This window comes from Staurois parvus, unplaced genomic scaffold (genome assembly GCF_062004578.1).
Source record: "Staurois parvus isolate SC_StPar_1 unplaced genomic scaffold, SC_StPar_1.0 ptg000683l, whole genome shotgun sequence".
Classification (NCBI taxonomy): Eukaryota; Metazoa; Chordata; class Amphibia; order Anura; family Ranidae; genus Staurois; species Staurois parvus.
In genome coordinates, this window is record NW_028318479.1 from 254,814 (window position 1) to 282,013 (window position 27,200).

General features: G+C 42.8%; 1 protein-coding gene across 6 annotated transcripts in view; it reads left to right on the plus strand.

Annotated features, from left to right (window-relative positions):
• CNOT3 (CCR4-NOT transcription complex subunit 3) overlaps window positions 1-27,200 on the plus strand; it is a 520,718-nt gene that overhangs the window by 244,787 nt on the left and 248,731 nt on the right. For all 6 annotated transcript variants that reach the window (XM_089652480.1, XM_089652479.1, XM_089652482.1 and 3 more), the window contains one exon: window positions 428-561. In XM_089652480.1, coding sequence (XP_089508606.1) covers window positions 428-561 — 134 coding nt within the window. The remainder of the gene's footprint in view (window positions 1-427; window positions 562-27,200) is intronic.

Sequence of the window (27,200 nt, forward strand, 5' to 3'; positions counted from 1 at the left end):
CTAAACAGATTGAAGCCAAACTCCTGATAACACTTTTTATGCAGTTACAGTAACATTTTGTTTTCTTTCGGAAAAATGGTTTTATTTAAATACATAAAAGCATATAATTATAAGCACCCCTCTCACTGGTAAATAGTGTGTCATGACCCGCTAAATGCTACATCACAGCTACAGGACAGCTAGTTCTGTTGAAAAACAGCAAACTTACTGGTCTGATCACCAGCTGAAAGTTTAAGGAAAGAAAGCCTAAAAAAGAAAACTGATGTAGCCATCCCATCTTAGAATTGGCAAGCTGCAATAAACTGTTTAATGCTGTTTTAAAATTAATTTTCAGCAAAATTATGAAAATGCATTGCTTTGATTTTGTTAGACATGTCACCAAGATTTATTAAGCAAATATCATCTATCATTTGCTTTTCTTTTTCAGCACAGGCACTGGCAGCTACTTCCCCACCGAGTCACAGTCACATGGAGGATGAGATCTTTAATCAGTCTAGTAGTACTCCCACCTCCACGACATCCAGCTCTCCAATTCCACCAAGTCCTGCCAATTGCACAACAGTAAGTTTCTAATAATTACAGTTTTCATTGTAAAATATATGATCTTCCTGATTATGTACCTTTTTAGATTTACATGTTGCTTGATTATCCATGCAGGCATATAGCGAGCCAAAGGTTGTTGTAGAATACAAGTTTCTGTAAGACAAGAGTTGAAATATTTATTGTACTATCTGCTTGACCATTCGTTAATCGGGTATGGATGCCACAGCTCACAGTGAGCAATCCAGTGGTTCTTTAGTTTAAAGTGCTACTAAACCCACATTAGTAAAATCCGTCCGTATATGCAATTAACTATTCTTGTTATACTCACTGTGGTACCTTATGGGTTAATACTCAACATTGTGTAAAAGGGCTATTTGATCCTGTCTCCTCTTGTCCTCCCCTTCTTCTACTGTCCCCATTCCATCTGCTGATGGTACAGAGGTCTAGGAGTCACTCTGCACATGCTCAGTTTAGTGTGTATAGCGAGAGAGTTTTTCTTTTCTTTGGGATTGTGCATGTGATCAGCACAGGGCCAATCGGAGCTGTCCAGACAAAGAGTCGGGGGTTATGCAGCCTCATAGGACAGTCAGAGCAGAATGAAAACTCCTCCTACAAGCTTTAACCAGTGCTCAGCTAAACACTGATAGAAGGCACAGGACTTCTATATACTGCTGATGAGAAAAGGTATTTAGCAGTGTATATTTACTAAAATAGTTGCATTTCTGTGTTGTGTGTACAGTGGGAGACCATATATATAGTGAAGGCAGGGTTCTGGGTTTAGTAACACTTTAAGGTCTGCTTTAGGTTATGTTAATTGCTCTAAGTTAAAGTCCAATTGAATTCTAAAACCTTTAATCTTGTCTTCATAAACCTTTGGTTATATGCAGACTTTCTTCAGGTGATTGTACACTATTGGCAAACAGAACTTGCTAGGACCTCCCCTAGTGCATGATTATAATACCCTGCTCATTCCGGTAGACTCCAGATTTTTGATAGTGTGCTTAGGTGATGGATCTCTTCTCTTTTGATGAACTTTCTTTATTGGAAGTTTTTTTATCGAAGGACATGATTGTGGACAATAAATGTCATTACATAAAGCTTAAGTTACAGAGATCAAAATGGCATATTTTTTCTTTTAATTGATCCATATTTCTGCTAACACTTTTTTAAGATCTGACTGCTTATTGCCCTGTGCAGTTTCTAGATCAATAACCCTCAGTGTTATACCTTGGGTACTCTACCCAAACCCTACTGTATGGGGTTGGCCTGTAATGTTTGCTTCAGGCACTGGGTCCTGCTTTAGGCACTCACCTTTTCATGAAGTGCAATGTGTGTAGTTAGCTGCAGGGTGCAATATGACCAGAGCTGTGGTCCATGGTGATGGTTCCCAGAACACTTCAGGAGTATGTCCACCATCATGGCAGGCAAAGCCAGTACCCCTAATGGCTCCAGCAACATAGATGAGATAAGACAGGGTTTCTCTGTATTTTGGACTGATTCTTGGCTGTTAATAGACAACCTTCAGTGCTTGGCACCCAATGCAGATACATAGGCAGAGGAGTCAGGAGTTAAATTAATTAACTTTACTGTACCAAATGTTTTTGGGGCCATAAATATTTTACATTTTTGGGGGTTTTTCAGGATGGCTACATGAGAGGTACTGGCTCTGCCCTCTACAGGAAACACAATACCAGAAACAGTTAAAATGACCCCCCCCCCCCCCCCCAGTTGTTGTTGTGTTTCTGGCCCTCTGGGTGAACACATTGCTGTGTTTTATTGTTTTTCACTGTGGGTGATTGTGGTTACCTGCATTTCTCTCAGTCCTTCAGCCGTGCTTGTGGGTATGGTCCTGTGTTTTTTTTTCTGAACGGAATAGGTTCACCTTTTTTCTTACTTGGACTTTGCTCTTCCATGTAGTGGTTGGACTGACTCCGGAAGATCTGGTGGCTTTCCCATGGCTGTGTTCCCGGGAGTGGGCAGCTTCGCTATAATTTTTATTTATTATTTATTTCAGGTACTTATATAGCGCCGTCCATTTACGCAGCGCTTTACATATATATTGTACATTCACATCAGTCCTTAACCCTCAAGGGGTGTACAATCTAAGGTCCCTAACTCACATTCATACATACATATACTAGGGCCAATTTAGACAGGATCCAGGTAACCTACCAGCATGTCTTTGAAGTGTTGGCGGAAACTGGAGTACCCGGAGGAAACCCGCACAGGGAGAACATGCAAACTCCAGGCAGGAGGTGCCGTGGCTGGGATTTAAACCAACGACCCTAGTACTGCCAGGTGGAAGTGCTAACCATTTAGCCACTGTGCTGCCCTTATTAGGGTGGTCCTGTCGGGGTTGAAAAGAGGAAGATGGACAAGTTAAGGGTCTGTGGCAGGAGGCCTGTTTCGCGGACCTGCTTTTGCTGCTCCCCTGTGGCACGGTTTCTCTTCTCTGGGTCCTCCAATATGGTGGCCGATTCCATCACTTCCTGTGCCCATTGAGGCAACAAGGAAGGTGTTGAAAAATGGCACTACCACCACTTCTGGTTCCACAAAGTGACTCCTGGTCGCCAGGGATCATGCCAGGGCACCACTTTTAAAGACAGGAGGTGCTGTTATTTAGCGGCCAGGTGACAGCCGGTGGTGGTTTCTGAAGGAATTTCCCTAACAGACAGCACGGAGTAATGGCATCCCACCATGCAGGAAGGGGGACACTGCATGGTGGGATGCCATTACAACCAAACACCCCCTACACCAAAGCCAAGTGCTTCTTGTGAGAGTTTCAAGCCTCCTACGACTGAGTTAAGGGGGTATGGTACCCTGAGAGAAAGGAAACGAGCATGTAAGTAAAACTAATAGGCTGCTGTTTTCTTCCAAATATCTATTTTTGCTTATAGTGCCTTGAAAAAGCATTCATCCTCCTTGAAATTTTCCACATTATGTGCCACTTTTTGTTGGTCTATCACATAAAAACCCAATAAAATACATTTACATTTTTGGTTGTAACATGACAAAATGTGGAAAATTTCAAGGGATATGAATACTTTTTCAAGACATTGTAGGTATCTGAGGAACAGTCTTGCAAACCTAAGAGGAACCTCAGTCGGTTTCTGATTCTGATGAGGAGGAAGGGCTATGCTAGCAGATTTCTTATTCCAGTGGAGAAGACTGATCAGTTATTGAAGACCATTTCTATATCCGAACAGATTGTAGAAGAAATGCCCTCCAAATCTGTGCAGGATGTTACAGTGGATGTAAAAAGTCTACACGCCCCTGTTAAAATGTTTGTTTTTTGTGATGTAAAAAATGAGATCAAGATAAATAATTTCAGAACTTTTTCCACCTATAATGTGACCTATAAACTGTAAAACTCAATTGAAAAACAAACTGAAATCTTTTAGGTGGAAGGAAGTAAAAATAAAAAACTAAAACAATAGGGTTGCATAAGTGTGCACATCCTTAAACTAATACTTTGTTGATGCACCTTTTGATTTTATTACAGCACTCAGTCTTTTTGGGTATATCAGCATGGCACATCTTGACTTGGCAATATTTGCACACTCTTCCTTGCAAAAACACTCCAAATCTGTCAGATTGCGAAGGCATCTCCTGTGCACAGCCATCTTCAGATCACCCCACAGATTTTTGATCGGATTCCTGTCTGGACTCTGGCTGGGCCATTCCAAAACTTTAATCTTCTGGTGAAGCCATTCCTTTTTTGATTTGGATGTATGCTTTGGGTCGTTGTCATGCTGAAAGATGAATTTCCTCTTCATGTTCAGCATTCTAGCAGAAGCCTGAAGGTTTTGTGGCAATATTGACTGGTATTTGGAACTGTTCATAATTCCTTCTACCTTGTTCCAGCTTAAGAAAAACAGCCCCAAAGCATGACGCTGCCACCACCATGCTTCACTGTGGGTATGGTATTCTTTTGGTGTTGTGCAGTATTGTTTTTGCACCAAACATATCTTTTGGAATTAAGACTAAAAAGTTCAACCTTGGTTTCATCAGACCATAACACATTTTCCCACATGCTTTTGGGAGACTTCAGATGTGTTTCTGCAAAATTTTGCCAGGCTTGGACGTTTTTCTTTGTAAGAAAAAGGCTTCCGTCTTGCCATGCTACTGCATAGCCCAGACATATGAAGAATACAGGAGCTTGTTGTCACATGTACCACACAGCCAGTACTTGCCAGATATTCCTGCAGCTCTTTTAATGTTGCTGTAGACCTCTTGGCAGCCTCCCAGAACAGTTTTCTTCTTGTCTTTTCATTAATTTTGGAGGGAAGTTCAGTTCTTGGTAATGTCACTGTTGCACCACATTTTCTCCACTTGATGATGGCTGTCTTCACTGTGTTCCATGGTATATCTAATGCTTTGGAATTTTTTTTGTACCCTTCTCGCGACTGATACCTTTTAACAGGGAGACCCCTCTGATTCTTTGGAAGCTCTCTGCGGACCATGGCTTTTGCTGTAGGATGCAACTAAGAAAATGTCAGGAAAGACCTACTAGAACAGTGGTCGGCAAGCCGCGGCTCGCGAGCCACATGCGGCTCTTTACACACTTTAATGCGGCTCTTCTGTGTGCCGGGCGCCCGCTCCCCTCCCTCCTCTTGGGCGGCCGCCCCAAAAGTCAGGACTCTGCAGCTAGCCCAGCAATGGGCAAACTACGGCCCGGCAGACCTTTTAATCCGGCCCGCGGGCCGTATACGGCCCGGCAGACCTTTTAATCTGGCCTGCGGAGCGTGGCAAACATTGGCTGTCAGGATGTAGGCGGGGCAGCATGACGAACTCTTCTCCTCTCACAGTCCGCCCTGAAGACCGGAACGGCGCGGGAACACGGCGAGAGGAACGCGCGGAGCAAAGGTAAGTGAATTGACACAATATGGGGAATGAATTACTATAGGGGGGATGAATTACTATATGGGGGATTAATTACTATGGGGGAGGAATTACTATATGGGGGATGAATTACTATATGGGGGATGAATTACTATAGGGGGGATGAATTTCTATAGGGGGGATGAATTACTATAGGGGATGAATTACTATATGGGGGATGTATTTTCAGTTTTAAAAATGTGGCTCTCAAAATAAATTTCAATCGTGGTTTTGGCGAGATTTGGCTCAGTTGAAAAAAAAAGGTTGCCCACCACTGTACTAGAACTGAACTTTATTTGGGGTTCATCAGAGGCACTTTAAATGAGGGCAGGTGTGTACTACTGACTTCTGTTTAACATGATTTTGAATATGATTGCTTAATTCTGAACACAGCTACATCCCCAGTTATAAGAGGGTGTGCATACTTATGTAACCACATTATTTTAGTTTTTTGTTTACTTCCTTCCCCCCTAAAAGATTTCAGTTTGTTTTTTAATTGAGTTGTACAGTTTATAGGTTACATTAAAGGGGGAAAAAGTTTTGAAATTATTTATCTTTGTCTCATTTTTTTACATCACAGAAATGTGACATTTTAACAGGGGTATGTAGACTTTTTATATCCATTGTATGTACAGACGTCTGCAAGAGAAGGCCAGGACCTTTCTGGTCCATAAGTCACTTAAAGATATGACCCTAAAAGAATGGCAGGATCCAGCAAAGAAGTTTTCTCTCCAGGGGCCACAAGCGGAGATACTATTTGGTTCTGAGAAGGAAATCTTCAAGTGTCCAGATTGGACAGCTCTCTTTCCCAGGTCTCGAAAGATTCTGACTTTCCTCTTTTGAGTATTCGGGAGTCATTGATATGGATGGGAAAGTGGAGTCCCTATTGAAGGCTTGGGAGGTTTCGGCTTTTTCTCTGGGACCAGCATTATCTTCTACTTGTTTAGCTAGAAACCTAGATGTTTGGGTAGACAGGTTTAATGAGCTCCTATCGCCTGATACCCCTATAGCTCAAGTCCGTGAGGTGCTTCCACTAGTATCCAAGTCAGTGGCCTTCTTGGCAGATGTTAGGGCTACAGCTAGAGCTTCAGCGCTCCTTAATTCGGCTTACAGGGCTATTTGACTCAAGGCCTGTGAATGGGATTTGTCCTCGAAGTCCAAGCTTTGTGGCTTGCCTTTCAAGGGCAGTTTGCTGTTTGGGTCTGGAAAAGGGGGGTGTGTTCCCTGTCAAAAAGAAACATTTTTGTGGCAAAGGATCTTTCCAGTGTTGGCAGGCCAAAGCTCAGTTCGATTCCAAGAATCCCCAATCTAGCAAGAAAACGCTGGCCTTTTGATGAGAACAAGGGCAAAGGAGGTGCCTTGTTCACTTCACAAGACCCCATGCCTAAAACCGATAAGTGACTCCACGTTTGGGGTGGGGGGAAGGCTTTCCCTTTTATGCATGGACCGGGAACATAGGGTGTAAGTTTCTGTTCTACAAATCATAAAAGGATACAAGTTGGAGTTTTGCCTCTCCCTCTCCCACATTTTTATTTATCTATTTATTATTTTTTTTTTGCAACAAGGCAGCAGAGGGAAGAAAAAGAGGGGGCAGAAGCTCTATTAGGGCGGTGTATCATTTGTCAGTCCAATTAGATCATCTTTTCGGAGGTTTTATTCTCACGTGTTTCTGGTCTGAAAGGTCTTGTGCAGTTTCAGAATGATCATCAATTTAAAGAAGCTGAATAAACATCTCTTGTACAAACTGTTCTTTATATGGAGAGCATTTATACTGTAAGGAATCTGCTGTATCAAGGAGTTTTAATGGCCTCATTGGATTTTTAGGATGCCTATCTCCATGTGTCCATTCACCAGTCCCATCAAAAATACCTGAGGTTTGCAATACACTCGAGTCAGGGATTGCAGCACTAGTAGCTCCTTTGTCTCTAGGCAGTTTTGAGGGTGTTCACAAAAATTAAAGCAGAAGCAATGGTCTTTTTGCATCTTCAGGCTGTAGCTATTGTCCTTTACCTGGACGACTTTTTAGTTTTTTTTCCTCAGAGGAAAAGTGAAGATCGGACATTTATATAGTGATGTCAGGGTTGAGGTCCCTGGGCTGGTTGATCAATTTAGACTAGTCCAACCTGATTTTGGCTCAACTGGTGGAGTTCATGGGTTACAGAGTACAGAGGCTTCTTTGAGACGGATTATGAAGGTTCTTGGGTTGGTGATTGCTGGCATCCCGGGGGTCACTTGGGCTCAACTGCACTCAAGAGGGCTATAAGCCGTCTTGCTGGTTTCATGGGACCTCAGGCACAACTTCCTGGACAGAGTGACAAGTCTTCTGCAGGATTGTTCACTGGGCCTAGATTGGTGGATCAGTCGATGGAACTTGGGAAAGGGGTGGTCTTGGTCCCAGAGAGACCCGATAAAGATAACCACGGATGCCAGTCCCTGGGGTTGGGGGGTCCATTCAGGATCATGTCAAGCCCAAGGGTCATGGGGATTAGATCTTGTCGATGTTCCTCAAACTTCAAGGAATTGTCAGCTGTAAGTTATGTTCTGAAGTCCTTTTCATATTCCGTTTGGAGCTAACACAAAATGTTCTTGGTCAACGCCACCACAGTGGCCTATATAAACAAACAGAGAGAAACAAGGTCTCCAGGGTTATTGACTCTGGCTCAGGAGATTTTGGTTTGGGAGGAGATACATAGTCTGGTAGAAAAGGACAGATGTCCATCTAGTTCAACCAATACAAAGGGAAAAAATATATACAATCCTATACCCACAGTTGATCCACAGGAAGGCAAAACACCCCAATAAAGCTTGATCCAATTTACTCCAGCAGGGGAATAAATTCCTTCCTGATCTTCCAAGGCAATTTGATATTCTTAACCCATAAATATTAATATCCAGTTATATTGTAAACATTTAGGAAATGATCCAGGCCTTTGTTTAAAAACAAAAAAAAGATTTGCTGTGAAGTAGCCTTTCTGTATTTTGGAGATTAAATCTCTTTTCCTCCTGATGTAGAGTCCCCCCTTGTCCTCTGTGATGATCTTAAGGTGAATAACTCTACACTGATTTCACTATATGGACTACCTTTGTAAGACCTTCTGTTCCTGAAGACCTAGATCTGGAAGGTCATATGTTTCCATTTCCACAGTTTTGGATTTTTGCAGGCTAGGGTGGATGAGGTTTAGCAACCAGCACCTTCAAGGTGTAAGTGGCTGTCTTATCACTGTTTTTGTTAGACCATAGATTAGCAGAAGACCCCCTAATTAGGAGGTTTCTGTTGGCAAGGTAGAGAATCACTCCCAGGGAAATCATGACAGTTGCCCTCTTGGTTCCTTGGTTCTGGGTGTGCTGATGAAAAAAACCATATGAGCCTTTATCGGATTGCGCCTTGAAATTTTTTACATTGAGTCCGATCCTATGTACCTTCCAAAAGTCTCCTCAGATTTTCACCATTCCCAGGTGGTCACCCTTCCCTTTTTTTGCTCCCAAGAATGAGAAGGAAGTATTGTTTAGTTTTTTTTTTAGCTCTGAGGAGATGCTTACTAAATTTTTGGAGGTTACCAGAGACTTTAGGAGATCCAGTCATCATCTGATACTTTTCAGTGGGCCCAACAGGGGCCTTTGTGCTTCCAAGAGTTCCATTGCCAGATGGATTCGTGAGACTATTTTGTTTGTGTACGAGAGCTTGGGGCAACAGTCATCCTGTGAAGTGTGCACACATTCCACAAGGGCCTTGCCAGCCTCATGGGCAGAGAAGGCGGGTGCTTCATGGGAAGACATCTCCAGAGCCGCAGTTTGGTCCAGTAACCATGCTTTTGTGAGACACTACTGTGTGAAACGTCTTTCAAGCCATGATTTGGTATTTGGAAGAAAGGTTCTGCAGGCGGTGGTCCTTCCCTGAGATAGGAGTATTACTTGTTTTATCTTCTCATGTAGCCATCCTGAAAGGTGCTTTGGGAAAACCACAGTTAGACTTACCGATAACTGTCTTTCCATGAGTCTTCCAGGATGGTGTTCCTTTTCCCATCTGAGGTTTATTTCTTACTATTTTTTGGGTCTTTGGTTTTGCATGTCTGCTTTATCTCCCCTTCTGCACACTGGTGGCGGTCTTTTGCTAGCAACTGGTAAGGGAGGGGAATTTTAACAGTTTCTGGTATTGTGTTTCCTGTAGAGGGCAGAGCCAGTATCTCTTATGTAGCCGTCCTAGAAAGACCATTACTTGTACTGTAAGTCTAACCGTGGTCTTCCAGGATAAAAACAAGTAATACCCCTACTTTAGGGAGTGACCACCATCTGGAACAAACTTGAATCAGAGCTGGAACAAATATGTTTGTGGATGAAATAGAGGGAAGTGATGGGGTCGTAGATATTGTGGCAGAAGCTACAAAGGATTTTCAAATCCCCTGCATTTTATGAGCCTCGAGGTATTGCTTCTAGATAAGTGCTTTCCACAAGGATAGCATAAATGAAAAAAGTAATTTAAGAAAAATTATGTGCTGTTCTGGTAGTAAATTTTCCATTTCAGTCTGGTTCAGAAAGATGTTCCTTCCTTTTAATGGATTCTGATGATTGACATTTTGAAGCTCTTTTAAATGCCTTTTTATTCTTTTGCAGGCCCACCCTGCTTTCAGCTATTGCTGCCATGTCTATTTGCCAGAGTACCACAAACTGGTCAAAACAGATACAAGTAACCTGTCTTTGTGGATGCTGCTCTTTTAGGACAGTTGCATCTGATGCTCTCAGCCCTTTTGCTTTGTGTTGATGCTCTAGTAATTACCCAGGTGTCTTGAATGTCTCATCTCTGCATATGCACAGGATTTTTGGTTAAAGTTTGGACTACTGATCCTGCTTGCAAGAGGCACCATATCTAGTCACTGGAGCAAAGGGGTTCCTAGCCCACCAGAAAAAGTCTAAGTCTCCAGCTTCTACAGCTACTACTGTTACTCAGTGAAAGGGGACTTTTTGCTCCTACCCAGGTGTCAGCCTCAAAACCACCAAGGCCACTTCTTTCATTGCTAGCGATGGACCTTTAAGTCCACCAAGTCCACCCAAAAGCTTTCCTCACATTGAAGAGGTTCCCCCACTTCTTGGATTAGGGGGAACGTCCCTTGGCCTTTGCGCCAGTCTAGTTCCATGACATCCCCGACTTCTGGGTTCAATCTGTAAATTCAGAAGTGTATAATTAGAATTTCTATCTCTGTCCCCTCCTCACTTCCTGCCCTGCAATCTGCCAGCATCAGCTCCAAAACTAGCAGATTTACTGGCTGCCCTATGGCAACTTAAGGAGTGGCTGTAACGATTCCTTCTGCGGAAGGGTTCCAAGGTTTTTACTTAAAACTTTTTCACAGTCCTAGCTACACTGTAGCAGTCAGTCTGACCGCTTGCAAACAGACCAGACTTGCTGGCTAAAGGCCCCTTTTCCACCTAGCTTCTCAATTGCCATTTTTAAAGGCATGGTTTTTGAGACCCAGGTTCTGAAGGATAGGGTTATATTTGATGTTCTCTCCACCGTATATACAGAAAGATCTACCATTTCACATTGAAGTACTTACTTTGCCCGGTGCGAAGACAGACAATTGAGTCCCAGGAAATATCTTCAAACTGATCTTGACCAGCGTCTGGCCCTGAGTACCCTTTAAGAGACAGGTTCCTGCCTCATCCATTCTCTTTCAGAAACTTCCTGCTTCTCCAATACATAATCAAGACTTTTCTTTAGAGAGTTGCTCATATCGGTGCCCAGTTCAACATCTTTATCACTGTGGGATTCCCCTTTGAGCCATTTAGGGATACTGCTTTGGGAGACTTCACTTGTGCGGTTGCCATTTTGGTGGCCATTAAGTCTTATAGGTGATTGTCTGAACTTCCAGCCCTTTTACAAAAAGCTTTTTCTTGTATTCTTGTAAGGACCAAGATCTTTTTTTACCCATGGCAATCTTTCTTTTCCACCTTAATGAGGATATTGTCCTCCCTTCTCTCTTCCCTGCTCAAAAACACACCAAGGAAATTTCCCTGCACTGCCTGGATGTTGTCAGGGTCTTCATTGCAGCATTGGCTTCTGTTCGCAAAACTGACTCCCTTTGTGTTTACTACAGGCTCTCGAAGGGAACACCCTGACTCTTGCTGTAGCATTGCCAGGCCAATCAGACTTTTTACAGGTCACTACACACTTAAGGATTCCCCCTTTCCCTATTAAAGCTCATTCTACTAGGCCTGCTGGTGTCTTTTGAGCTTTTTAGCATCATGCGTCAGTTTCCAAGATTTGCAAGATTGCCACCTGGTCATCTGTTCACATGGTGGATGTTGAAGCTTCAAGCTCTTATCAGAGTATTTTGGGGTTTCTTGAACCTTGTCTTTTTTTCTGTGGACATATCATAGTTATTTTTGCCCACCCCCTCTGCCCTCTGACCTGTACTGTACAATTAGTATAATGAGAATTTTGACTTACTGGTAAATATAGCAAGGGTTTTTTTTTTTTTTTTTGGCCACTATTTTATCTCCTGAAAGTAACTTGCATATTACCTATGATCTATGAATACAAGTCCTACTGTCACATTCCTGGTTATGAAACGTGACATGGAGAGGAAGGCGATCTCGCGCCCCTGGCTCGGTACCCCTGGTAAAGTGACAGGAGGCACAAGAGTGCCTGGCAGTTCTGGCGATGACTGCTGCAGATGAGAAGTCTGTGTGCACTCGGATGCAGACTAACTCATGATGCAGGGCAGCAGGCACAGCAGACTGGTACACAGTCAGCATGCACTTGGCAGGTCGCAGGCACTTTGCAGACTGGCAGTTGCTTGGCTGGCTTTAGAAGTAAGCTGGGTCATAACTATGCAGTTTGGCAATGGGCACATTTTGCCTTTCCTAGGAAAGTACTGCCGAGAACCGGCAGTTGTCAGAGCGGGGATCGGCACCGATAATCAGGGCACTGATGATTAGTGCCTTGATGATCGGTGCCCAGCAACGCCACCCACCAGTTCCGCCCACCTGTGCCCACCAGTGCCCCCACCAGTGCCACCCACCTGTGCCCACCAGTGCCATCCACCAGAGCCCATCAATGCAGCCCAGCAGTGCTGCCACCTGTCAGTGCCCAGCGGTTGTGCCAGTCAATGCCTAGCAGTGCCGCCAGTCAGTGCCCAGCAGTGATGCCAGTCAGTGCCACCTATCAGTGCTGTCTATCAGTACCCATCATTAGTGCCGCCTATCCATGATACCTCATTAGTGCTGCCTATCAGTGCCGCCTATCTGTGCCACCTCATTAGTGTTGCCTCAGTGCCGCCTATCAGTGCCCATCAGTGCTGCCTCATCAACGCATATCAGTGAAGGAGAAAAATTACCCGTTTGAAAAATTTTATAATAGAAACAAAGAAACTTTTTTTTTTTTCAAATTTTTTGCAAAAATTTTGTTTATAGCGCAAAAAGTAAAGCACCCAGCAGTGATTAAATACCACCAAAAGAAAGCTCTATTTGTTAGAAAAAAATGATAAACATTTCATATGGGTATAATCTTGCATGACCGCACAATTGTCAATCAAAGTGTGACAGTGCTGAAAGCTGAAAATTGGCCTGGTAAAGAAGGGGGTATAAGTGCCCGGTAGGCAAGTGGTTAAGAGGCACAGGATAAATAATCTGGGTATTAATCATATGATTATGCTGCCACATACAGGGGAATTGGACTTTGGCATTATAACCCTTCCCACTTCCATTGTGCTTCAGTTCTTTGCTAGTGTACTTTGAGACGGCAAGTCTTCTCTCCTCAAAGAGAACCATTCCCTTAACTGCAAGGTTGCTTACTTTGTAGTTTTCCAGACCGACTGTGCCCAAATTTTTACTGGGCTCTTTCAGGCACCAAGTAAGTTAGCCACAGTGCGCTTTACAGGTCCAGGTCCATACTACACCCATCTGGTTTAATTCTGTCAAAAACAATTAATAATACTCGTGAGCCAAAATGTGATACTCCCCTAGTGTAATATATTAAATGAACTAAGTATAAATTATATGGTGCATCAACACTTTACACAATACTCATTATCTGTGCAAATCATACACTATATACAAAATTATATATATCTATAAATATATATATGTGCCGCGCTCCATAAATCTATGAACACTCATATGCAGGTGATCATAAAATATAATTGTGTGAACAAAATTAACGTGCTTAAGAACAGTGCAACATATAGTGCAATTTGAAATAATATTAATCCATCATTTAAAACATTTCATCAATAGTCCTCTTTGTGCTTGTATAATTATTCCAGTGACAAATAAGGTGTATAGTGCCACACTCCCCGTGCTCTGTATATAGGTGTGCGCTCACCTCCTTAATTAGCCAAACAAGGTGGCTAAAAACACTTTTTGTCCTATTAGGACAGAGTGGGAATCTTCATATTGTGTACATATTTCCATCCATATTCTGCCACCAGAGGTCTCCCTCCTTCCTCACTTTAGCCTCAATGGGTGGTTTAAAGTTGTTAGAGATGAAGCCACGTGACCCTGTGGCGCAACGCGTAGGGGAGGGGCTCTGACGTCACTACGCCGCGGTGGACGAGCGGCACTTACGAGCATAGGATCTCAGCACATACCCGCTGCATACAGCTCTGCTACAGCAAATGTGAGTGGCGATTTTTTACTTGAATAAAAGGCTAAGCCTCACAAAGGATAAGGCACTATTCTTGGCTCTTTCTTACATGGTGTACTGGGAGGAGGAAATACCATCTCTAACAACTTTAAACCACCCATTGAGGCTAAAGTGAGGAAGGAGGGAGACCTCTGGTGGCAGAATATGGATGGAAATATGTACACAATATGAAGATTCCCACTCTGTCCTAATAGGACAAAAAGTGTTTTTAGCCACCTTGTTTGGCTAATTAAGGAGGTGAGCGCACACCTATATACAGAGCACGGGGAGTGTGGCACTATCCACCTTATTTGTCACTGGAATAATTATACAAGCACAAAGAGGACTATTGATGAAATGTTTTAAATGATGGATTAATATTATTTCAAATTGCACTATATGTTGCACTGTTCTTAAGCACGTTAATTTTGTTCACACAATTATATTTTATGATCACCTGCATATGAGTGTTCATAGATTTATGGAGCGCGGCACATATATATATTTATAGATATATATAATTTTGTATATGGTTTAATTCTGTCCTTTGGGAGTATGCTCTCTGAATCTGTGTGCTAGTGGCAAGGCCAAAACACAATATTGGATACCCATGATCTTTTAGCCCTCAGTCTGCACTGCGTTAAGAAAAAGGCATGATTTTTTATGGACATCACTGCATAGGCTCAGTAAATCACTGAACACAATTCACCGTACCATCCAAAATTCCAAGGTAAAGGTCTGTCATGCAAAGAAGAAGCCATGATGCAGAAATGCTGCTGTCTTTTTTGAGCCAAAGCTCATGGTCTGTTGCAAAGTGGATAACTTTCCTGTGATCAGAGTAATAATAAATTGACATTCTTTTTGGCAACCGTTCGCGTCGCATCCTCCAGACTAAAAAGGAGAGGGACCTTCCAGTTTTCTCTCAATGCTCATTTCAAAAGCCTGCATCTCTGATGGTATGGAATGGGCATTATGCATTAATGCATATGCAATGGGCAGCTTGCACATCTGGAAAGGCAACATTAATGCTGAAAGATATATCCAGGTTTTAGAGCAGCTTTTATACTTAGGCAGACGCACCAGCAAGAGATTAAGGAATAACCTCATTTGCAAACTGTATGGAAAAAGAGTAACTATCAGGATACAAAAGCAGTCATTGTTTGAAACCCTAACATCATTGGACCCTACCAACATTAACCAAATCAAGAATGAATTGGAAACTCTACAAAGAAAATACAAAAACTTGCCATGAATGGGAAGCAAAAAAAACTTCAGAAGCTACACCAAGAACAGACCTTTTGGATACAACCTAAACATAAAAGCAACCCAACATCTATACCTCCTACCATCAGTGACCTGGAATCCAATCTGGAATCCCAAGGTATCCCTTGTGTAAGTGCTGACCTGACTGAAAATGTGGATATAACAGAGGAACATGGAATCATCAATTTGTCAAATCATAAACTTTCTGAACCAGAATTAACCATCCTCTCCAAAGGCCTTACATTCTCCCCAACCACCAATTTGGATCATTTAAAATTGTCAGATGTGGAGGATTTCTTCAGGAGACTAAGGCTGAAAGAATATTTCCACAGTAATGAAAGGAATCCTAGGACAATGGAGTGCTACACAAAGAAAAAGAACAGCTGCTTCACCACACCTCCACAAGGACACAACCCCAAACTGGACACCTATATTGATAGCTTCAGACTGCGAGCTACATCCCTGATAGCCACCCAGCAAAAGAAAATTCTGAACAATCTTTCACCACTAGAGCGAAGGGTTATACGCGATTTGTGCAATATTCAGGCCATCACCATCAAACCAGCGGATAAAGGGGGAGCAGTTGTGATGGATACAAATACATACAAGAAGGCCAGAGGCAGATGGAAAATGCCATCTACTATAAAAACTGGATTATGATCCGACCCAGGAAATTACAAAGCAATTAAAAGGTCTCATTAAAACACTTCCAGCCCACCTACATTCAGAACTTATAAATGCGATTCCTGATCATTCAGAAATTGGGGACTTCTACATGCTGCCCAAAATCCACAAGCCAGGAAATCCAGGCAGACCCATCATAACAGGTATGAACACACTCACCGAACAAATCTCAGGCTTTGTAGAAACATTTTTAAAACAGTTAGTCAAGAATACTGCTAGTTTCCTGCAGGAGACACAACTGACTTTCTGAACAGGATCAACAACATACAGCAATTACCATCTAATACACTTCTAGTGACTATGGATGTAGTATCCCTGTATAGTAATATCCCTCACAAGGATGGATTAGCTGCATGACACAGATCCTTATCATCCTCACCAAACCACAAATACACTGCTGAGGATGTTACACAGCTCATTGAATTCATACTTACACACAACTACTTTGCTTTCAATAAAGACATCTATCTTCAATGTATGGGTACTGCGATGGGAAGTAAAATGGCACCCCAATATGCCAATTTATTTATGGCTGACCTGGAGGAAAAATTACTGAACAGCATGGAACAAAAACCATACAGATACTATTGCTATATTGATGATATTTTCATCATATGGACAGAAGGTGAAGAAAACCTAAAACAATTTTACTCATTGATCAACACTTTTCATCCATCAATCAAACTAAAAATGGAATACTCAAACACACACGTCAACTTCCTAGACACCACAGTATACATCAGGGATGATACGCATCACACCTCAATATACAGGAAATCCACTGACAGATGCAGCTACCTCCACAGTTCTAGCTTCCACCCCTAACACACGAAACGTGCCATCATACACAGTCAGGCCATTAGATACCACTGAATATGTTCTGACCCAAGAGACAGAGATAAACATCTCTGGACAATAGCATACTCCTTCCATAAGAAAGGTTACAAGGACAAAACTATCAACACCAGCATAAACACAGCCTTGATAACCCAAAGAGAAAATCTACTTCAGTAAAAAGAGAAAAAAACAAACAACCGTGTACCTCTAGTAACCACATACAACCCAGCACTAGAAGGAATACGAAAAATAATCAAAGATTTACAACCCATCATAACAGAGGATGGAACTCTGAAAGAAATATTCCAGCAACCCCCAATACTGGCTTTCAGACAACCCCCCAACCTCAGAAATAAACTAATCAGTAGGAAACTTCCTTCTGATCAATATGTCACAGACAATGGAAGCAAACCCTGCAATAAAAAACACTGCAAACTGTGCAACCAAATCAATCCATCAAAAAGTGTCAGACACTCAAAAGGGATCTTCAATATCTCCGGATCATACAGCTGCACCTCCAGTAATGTTGTGTACCTTATGCAATGCAGAAAATGTAGCAAAGGATCTTATGTTGGCGAAACAGGACAGAAGTTGCAAGGATGAATTTGCACAGACATACCATCAAGGAACATAAAGAAGATGACTTTTGCACACCTGTGGGACACCATTTCGCACAACCAGACCACACTATGGAAGACCTCAATATTTTAGTTATTAAAGGAAATTTCAAATCTATTCAGGAAAGGAAAACCTTTGAATTTTCTATTTGATACAAGAGATAACGGCCTTAATTTGGAAATGGGATTCCTCACTCATTATCCAACAGTTTTATGACAAACTCTGTAAGTGTTGTTCCCCCCCAGTCTTTGCTTTTGCTGTGTCTTCTCTCTAGTCTAATCCTAGTCTTTTAACCGTTGCTGTGTTCATCTGTTTGTGTGTGTTTCTTTCCGTTTTTTTTCCCCTCCCCCTTTCAACATATCTTCAAACATTCTGCTAAAAACTTTGTAGTAGTAATGCCTGTACCTTGAAGAAGGGGACATACTCCGAAAGCTTGTCCTCACAATTGTATGTTAGTGCAAATAAAAAAAGTATCACGTCAGTACTCAATACTTAGGCAAGAATGAGATGTTAGGTAATACCACATCTGTGCCACGGCAAATGCTCCTTAGAAAACACAATTACAGCAGCTACCCAAAATAGTACAAATGTACACTAAAACGTTAATATGGTTAAAACCTGGCAGCGCTCTCTAAGTTTTAAGGTGCAATCTAAGTGTTCCAATCCAAAAATAGATTTAAAAAATTAAATAAAATTAGAAACTATACGATTTGTACAATACACCAAATAAAATGCAAAATCCAGTGTCTGTGTCGTGTGTTAACAAGTCCAAACAAATACTCCTATTATGTGCAAACAGGAAATCCAGTCTTGTTCAAATTGAAGTGGTGAAAATAGTGCAAAATTGCAAAGTGCTGTTAAATTTGTGAACTCTGTGTTCAAAAAGAAATTATTCTAATTCCAAAGAATTCCCTTGTATCTACTCCCAGTTTTTCAACATTTAAAGTAATCCAGCAAAAGTGAATCCTAAAAAGAAAAAGTGCCTCCAGTGCTCACACCCCTTGTCAGGGCTCCAGGTATGACCAGAGGTGTGTGGACTGACACAGGGAAACGCAGGCTTCAGATATAGTATAAACAATATAATTTATTTAAGACTAAACAATACATAAATGCAGTGCAAGACTAAACATAAACACAGTGCAAACAAACCAAACCAAAACCCCCAACAGATAACAAAAGAACAATACTAAGCGTAGTCGGGCAGGCCGGGTCAGTAGCAAACGGGCAGGCAAGGTACAAAGGAGCAGGCAGAGCGTAGTCAGACGGGCCAGGTCAGGAACAAACAGGCAAGGTACAAAGGAGCAGACTGGAGAGTGGTCAGGACTAGCAGAGGTCAGGACAGGCGAAGTTCAATCAGAGTCAGGGATCAAGCAGGATCAGACAGGAAGCAGACAGGATGCAGGTACAGGGGCTCTTGGGAAACATACACCAAAGCCCAGATCACAGGCCTGGTCATTCCTTATATGCACCTTCTGCAATCCAGCCTCAGGTGTTTTGGCTGACTGCAGGAGTGAGCCTCTGGTTGCTGAGAGCCCCCGCTGGCCAGTCCTGGTACTGCAACCCACAAGGCAGGTGAGTCCCACCACTATTGGCGAGTCCATTCCTGACACCCCTTTATTTGGAATGACTTACCAGAAACGGGGGACCTTCTATACGAAGTAAGGTCTCGGAACGCTTTAGATGTGCCGTGTATTGCCAGTACCCTGTAATCTTCCTCCACTCCTCACCACCAACAGGGACCAACCTACATGAGATTAAACCGCAAAAGAGGACTTGACTCCTAAATCTGTTGAAACTTTCTTGGGGGAAAAATAACACACAAATATAGCTCTCTCTTTTAAAAGGTGCGCCACCCCTTCTAAAAGAGAAAGCTATATTCAGTCTATCTGGAGCATGTGACCAGAAGCTGAAAGTTCGGCATCTGATGTGACGTCACCTGTAGCATTATTTAGTATGTGTGAAAGTTGATCTACAGACTATGGTATGTATATCTGAAAATTGATCAATCCTGATGTTCTGACTGACTAATTTCTTGACAGCCTAAAATGCAGGTCAGTACAAATACCCCCAATATTACCCCTTTTTGTAAAGTAGACAGTCCGAGGTAGGGCTGAAGCAACAAATCTACTTAATTGATAATGAAAATGGTTAACAATTTTCATTGATTACTTGGTCAGCCAATTAGTTGGCCTACATATATTTGTTTACATGTCAGTATACACAGTGAAGCACACATTCAGCTCAGTACAGCATTCATACATGTCAGTATACATGGTACAGCACACATACCACTCAGTACACCATCCATACATGTTAGTAAGTGCCTGGGAACTTGTATGAATGTGTGAAGAGCAATGTCTCATTGGACATGTAGTCCTGGGCAGAAGGAAGAGATGTAAGGGCTCTGTGCAGGTAAGATCAGCATCTGAACCCAGAGAAGCTGGAGGCTGATAGACTGAATGTACATTAAGGCATTACAATTCAATTTAAAGTGAAAGTTTACTAGTATTGTGCATTATATTTAAAAATAATTATATCCATGCAAAAAAGTCTCAGCTTTTAGTACTACTTTAATATAAAAGAATTTACAGGTGTACCTCGGTTTACGAATGCCTCGGTTAACGTAATTTTCTGTTTAGGAATGAAAATCCATTGAAAGTAATGCCTCAGTTTACGAAATAAACTGAAAGGAAACTTACTTTCTTTTAGCTGGGTGGAAAGTGACAGCTGAATCTCTGAGCTATAGTGCAGAGAAAAAAAGCGGTAATTACATTTAAAAACCAGCAGCATACAGTTGCAAGAAAAAGTATGTGAACCCCTTGGGATTACGTGGAGTTTTGCATGAATTGGGCATAAAATGTGCTCTAAATGTCATCTAAGTCACAACAATAGAAGAACACAGTCTGCTGAACATAATACTACACAAACATTAGATGTTGCCATGGTTTAATTGCACATAACATAAACATTCACAGTGCAGGGAGGAAAAAGTATGTGAGGCCCTAGCTTAATGACTTCTCCCAGAACTAATTGGAGCCAGGAGTGAGCCAACCTTGACTCCAATCAGTGTGATGATATTGGATGTGTTGCTGACAGCTGTCCTGCTCTTATAAAACACACACCTGTTTTGGGTTTACTGGTTTCAAGAAGCACTGTCTGATGTGAACCATGCCTCGCAGAAAAGAGCTCCCCGAAGACCTACGATCAAGAATTGTTGACTTGCATGAAGCTGGAAAGGGTTACAAAAGTATCTCCAAAAGCTTTGATGTTCATGTGTCCACGGTAAGACAGACTGTCTACAAATGGAGAAAGTTTAGCACTGTTGCTTCTCTCCCTAGGTGTGGTCGTCCTGTAAAAATGACTGCAAGAGCACAGCGCAGAATGCTGCATGAGGTAAAGAGGAATCCCAGAGTGTCAGCTGTAGACCTACAGAAATCTGTGGCACATGCTAACATTTTTGTTGACACATCTACAATAAGGAAAACATTAAACAAGAATGGAGTACATGGGAGGACACTACGGAGGAAGCCATTGCTGTCCAAAAAGAATATTGCAGCACGTTTGAAGTTTGCAAAAGAGCACCTGGATGTTCCACAGCACTACTGGCAAAATATACTGTGGACAGATGAAACCAAGATTGAGTTGTTTGGGAAGAACACACAACACTGTGTGGAGAAAAAAAGGCACAGCACACCAACATCAAAACCTCATCCCCACTGAAAACATGGCGGAGGGAGCATCATGGTTTGGGGCTGCTTTGCTGCCTCAGGGCTTGGACGGATTGTTGTCATTGATGGGAAAATGAATTCCATAGTTTATCAAGACATTTTGCAGGAAAACGTACGACCATCTGTCTGCCAACTGAAGCTCCGCAGAGGATGGGTGATGCAACAGGACAATGACCCAAAGCATACAAGTAATTCAACAAAACAATGGCTGCAACAGCAAAGAATACGCCTTCTAGAGTGGCTCAGTCAGAGTCCTGACCTCAACCCGATTGAAATGCTGTGGCATGACCTTAAGAGAGCGATTCACACCAGACATCCCAAGAATATTGCTACACTGAAACAGTTTTGTGAAGAGGAGTGGTCCAAAATTACTCCAGATCGTTGTGCAGGTCTGATCTGCAACTACAGGAAACATTTGGTTGAGGTTATTGCTGCCAAAGGAGGGTCAACCAGTTATTAAGTCCAAAGGCTCACATACTTTTTCCTCCCTGCACTGTGAATGTTTACATGTTATGTGCAATTAAACCATGGCAACATCTAATGTTTGTGTAGTATTATGTTCAGCAGACTGTGTTCTTCTATTGTTGTGACTTAGATGACGTTCAGAGCACATTTTATGCCCAATTCATGCAAAACTCCACGTAATCCCAAGGGGTTTACATACTTTTTCTTGCAACTAATAAATAAAACAACGTCCCCCCTCCATTCATACCAAGCCCAACACTTAAAATGGCGTGAGGGTCCCCCCCCCCCCCCAGATCCATACCAGACCCTTATCCGAGCATGCAGCCCAGCAGGTCAGAAAAGGAGGGGGGGGCGAGCGAGCCCCCCCACCCTCCTGAACCATAGCAGGCCACATGTCCTTAACATGTCCCCATGTTGATGGTGACAAGGGCTTCTTCCCCACAACCCTGGCCGGTGGTTGCAGGGGTCTTCCGGCAGGGGGCTTATCGGAATCTGGAAGCCCCCTTTTAAGAAGGGGGCCCCCAGATCCCCCCCCATGTGAACGAGTATGGGGTACATGGTCCCACTACTCATTCACAAAAAACAAAGTGTAGTGTGAAAAGAGACAGGACACGGTCTTTCACAAGTCCTTTATTAAAATAAGACTAGAAGAATGTCCCCCGCAGTAGATCCCATGTCAATCACGATTTCTGCCGCCGACCCAAAAAAAGAATAAAAAAAAAAAAAAAAAAAGACTCTGCTCCCGACGCTGGCTCCTGGCAGTCTGCCTGCTCCGCTGGCTTGACAGTTCTTAAATATGTAAGGCGCGGGGCCACCCAGTGATATCATGCGTGTGGCCCCACCTCCTTTTGTCATAATCGACTGAGGCATGCTGGGTCAGTGTCACAAGGAGGTGGTAAAAAGGTTGGGAGAACCACAATCGGGCTCAGGGTAGGATTTCTGCTGCTGCTCCTAATTTTGAGATATGGATTGCGTGCACGCCGGAAAATAATTACACGGACAACTGTCCAGTACAACCACTTTCACATCATCTCATCTCTGTTTATTGCAGGGCGGTGCTTAACCTTTTATACATAGAGAACAATAGAGTATACGTCACTATTACGTATATACAGTCACATTCTGAAAGGCACATTTTGCTTGGTTGAAATATAGGAGAAATGTAGAAACTTGATGCTTGCTTCTCATCCCATTATCTCTTCACCCCCCCCCCCCTCACATTCCCAAAGTAAAAGGTCCTCTCAGTGCGAAAGGAGGGGTTGAAAGCATCGCTCTGAGCAAAACAAGTTAAGGAGGACTGCAAAGCCCAGCAGACAAAATATATATATACGCACAACACATATATTTAGAAATATAAAAAAGTATAAAAGTAAATATGTATAAAATGTATATTTTAAACAGAAAACAGAATAGGCATTTTACCAAATCCATCACAGTCCCCCCTTAAAATGACTATTTTACTCTGTCCCTATAAAGCCTAGCTCATCTGTCCTTATGTACCTTGGAACTCTTTTATGCTGTACGTTAGACAAGTCATGACTATTTCATCACCTCCCTTGCCACAGACTTTGTACATAAGGAAGTCAGATGCTATCCCTACAAAATTGTGAGATTACTGTTGGCGGGGAGGGACTGTAGAGGAGTGAAAGGTTTATCATCTTCCATCACAAAAAGGTCCTCCTCTTCTTGATGGAGAAATATAGGTGTGCTGTTGTCTACAACCTTACTTATTAACTTCTTTACAAATGGTAGAATACAACATACAATCAGAGCTAAAAGAACTAGAATTATTAGTACAGTTACCCCTATTTGGGCGAGCACTTTTTGCCACCCACTCATCCAGCTAAAATATTGATCCCACGGGTCTGAGATACCTGAGTTCTTCTTCAGCTCCACTGACAGATCTTCCAATTTCTTTATAGACAGAGTAACCTTACCATTCGGGCCAGTATTGTCAGGAATATATGTACAACATGTTTCGGTTCCTTCTATCATTTTACAGACACCTCTTTTTCCTCTAAAATCATGTCCAGAGCCATCCTATTCTGGAATGTCATGAAGGATGTAGGGGCTAACTGGTCAACAATTCCTTGGAGGGCATCCCTGGTGTAATTCACAAACCTCTGTTGGTTGTAGTATATGTAATTTATCCAATCTACATTTTTTATTAACAGTTATCATGGGAATCAGGGATTCGAAGCCTGCTTTACTTGGTCTCTGGCTTTGAATTTATTAGGCACCCCCCTTGGGACTCCAATGGCATCTATATACACTTGTGGGTCAAAACTACCAGAAGGAGCTTTTCGCTTCCTCCTACGGCCAGGCGTTGGGTCAGGGATATTTTCTGCTAGGATGTGGAGAGGCATAATGGCCTTTGCAAGGGCACACTCACCAGTCCAAATCCCTTCTAATCTGGTTCTAATCTTTTGGTTCCCAGTAATCATCCATGACACATATGTATATTTACTCACTACTATCGGAACATGCTCATTATGTCAAGATCATATAGATTACGGTCATAGCACCACATGGGATCTATACTACAGAAATCAAAGGTGAAAATAACTACATAAGTGTTGGATGAGTTGTACCAAAATATAGTGGTGTCACCTATTTCGGTGATATCCACCTGTTGAGCCTCTGTCAGACTTATAAGAAAAAGGATATACAACATAGTTGTCATGGTGTAGATGACGCCTTTCCCTCAGGGTTGGGACTTTCTTGCAGTGGGAGGCGTGTATCCAAGTGTTCTTCCCGGCCACCTTGTCAGAAGTGGCTGTGGTCAGCAGAACTTGGAAGGGACCATCATATCTTGGCTCAAGGGAATGTTTCCTCATAAATGTCTTTACTAATAACCAATCTCCGGGTAATAGGCTGTGAGTTCCTGTATCTGACTCAGAATCTGGAATGGAGAAAACACTTGGACATGGATACGGGTTAATTCACGTGATAATGCAGTCACATAATCAGTTAACACATCAAACTGTAATTGCAACTGTTGTGGAAAGTAACAGCCAAATCTGGGGGCTGAGCTAAACAAAATCTCATAAGGGGACAGGGCATGTTTCCCCCAGGGGGTGGGTCTGACACTAAACAGAGCAATGGGCAAACTGTCTGGCCAACTCATGTTAGTCTCTTGGGCCATCTTTAGCATCCTTTTTTTTAGAGTCCCATTCATCCTTTCTACCTTCCCACTGCTTTGACGGTGATATGGGGTGTGTAGGACCAACTCAACCCCCAGTGCTGTCCAAATCTCTTTTATAAGGGTTGCTGTGAAGGCTGGACCCTGATCACTCTCAATTACCTCTGGGACCCCAAATCTACAGACTACCTCACTCCAGTATTTTCTTAGCCGTGGTCTTGGCTGTCATGTTTGTAACAGCATAGGCTTCCGGCCAACCAGAGAACATGTCCACCACCACTAGGGCATATTCATATCGGCCACTTTTTGGCATCTGTATATGATCAATTTGTATCCTCTGGAATGGATAGAGATGTTTTGCCAGATGTTTTTGCGGTGTCTTTTCCGTCCTCCCCGGATTGCATTTTGCATATACTACACACAAGGCGCAGTAATTTCTGGTTAACGTGGTTATCCCTGGAGCCCAGTAATACTTAGTGATCAGTGAGTTCATTAAGTTCTTAGAGAAATGTGCATGTCTATGCGTCCATTGGACAACTGCTGGATACATATGTTTTGGTAAACAAGTTTTTCCTTTCATCGAATACAATTCTCCATCGTAGTCTGCTCCTTTATCAATCCATTCCAGCCTTTCTTCTGTATAAGCGGCCATTTACATAAAAATCAGGTATTGCTTGTCAGATGGCACATGCACTGCCAAAAGTATCTGTACTGAGGTCTCACTCTCCTCTTCAGCCACCTCAGACATTTTTCGTTGGTTTTTCGCTGATACTTTGGCAGCTATATCCGCCAAGTGGTTCCCTCTGGCCTCTTGAGAATTCAGTTTACCATGTGCTTTAACCTTCAAGACAGCCACTTGGTCAGGCAGGAGCAGTGCATCCATTAAATCCTTGATGGCTGGGCCGTGTTTTACCGGTGTTCCAGCCTCTGGCTTTCCAGATGATACTGAAGTCATAAGCTACTCCAAAGGCGTACCTTGAGTCTGTGTAAATATTGGCTCTTTTACCTTCTGCCATCTTACACGCTGTAGTGAGGGCTTGAAGCTCTGCTTCCTGGGCAGAGAAAGTTGGTGATAATGCTCCTGCTTGTAGAATTTCAAATTCCGAGATCACAGCATAACCTGTGTGGTACTTGCCTCCTTCATCTGCATATCTGGAGAAATCAGGGTTTTCCAGAGGAATTTCACTCACTGTAGGGAGATGTGTGGTTTCCATGCGCATCATTTCGAGGCAGTCATGTGGAGTAGTGCAGGGGTCTCCTTCTTCACCTTCTTCTCCCCCCTCGAAAAATGGCAGAAGGGTGGCTGGGTTGAGGGTAAGACACCTTTGGAGGGTCACATTGTCAGGAATGAGGAGGGAGATTTGCAACCGTAGATGTCTAGCTGTGGACAGGTGTCGGGTTTGTACCTGATTCAGGATGGCGGCAATGTCATGCGGTGCCAGAAGAAGTAAGGGGTGTGCTAAAACGAGGTCTTATCCAGCAGAGCTTGAGCAGCAAAGACAGCTCTTAGACATGAAGAACCACCCCTAGCTACGGGGTCCAAATGGCAAGAATAGTACCCAATGGGTCTGGTTTGCCCTCCATGTGCTTGAGCTAGGACCTCCGTGGCGTGGCCTTGCTTTTCTGACACAGTTTGAAAGGTTTCTCATAATCTGGAAGTCCCAAGGCAGGAGCGGTGGATATTGCTTGCTTCAGCAGAATAAAATTGTCCAGGGCCTCGCTTGACAAGGTAAATGGCACAGACTTGAGAGCATCATAAAATGGTTGCATACGGACCGATGCATCAGGGATCCATGCCCTGCAGTAGGATATGAGTCCAAGAAAGGCATGCAGTTATTTAGCTGCTTTGGGTTGGGGAATATCCTGAATTACAGCTACAGTCCCCCAGTTTTGTTTGAGAATACTGCCATAAGGGGTGACACGGGTTTGCCCATTTCCTAGCGAGAGTTGGGGCGTGGTGGTTGATATTCGCACTGCCCTTCCCGGGGGTCCCTGTCTTGTCTGGGATATCTTGGAGCTCTGCATTCTCTTCTAAAATGTTCCCATTTTTCACAGTTATAACAGGTGATCCTTTCCCTGATATTTGGCAAAGGTGGTGGACGAGTGTAGGTGGGATCTTCGTCATTGACCACCATAAGGGGCGCTGGTTTTTTTTTTTTTTTTTTTGGTTTTCTATGCCTCTGGCCACCAACAGTAAGCCAGACATCTTCATAGAGCGGTATTCAGGGCGGGCCACCATCAAACCTTTCCTGATATCCTCTTTGAGCCCTGAGACAAAAGCAGTTGAGAGCATGTTTGTATGTGCCTTTTCATATTGAGAAAAGCCCAGATCATCAAAGACCTGTATGAGTCTGGCATAATACTTCTCCACAGACTCCCCTTATCTTGGGTGATGTCTTGAATCGTGGTAGTCTGATCCGCC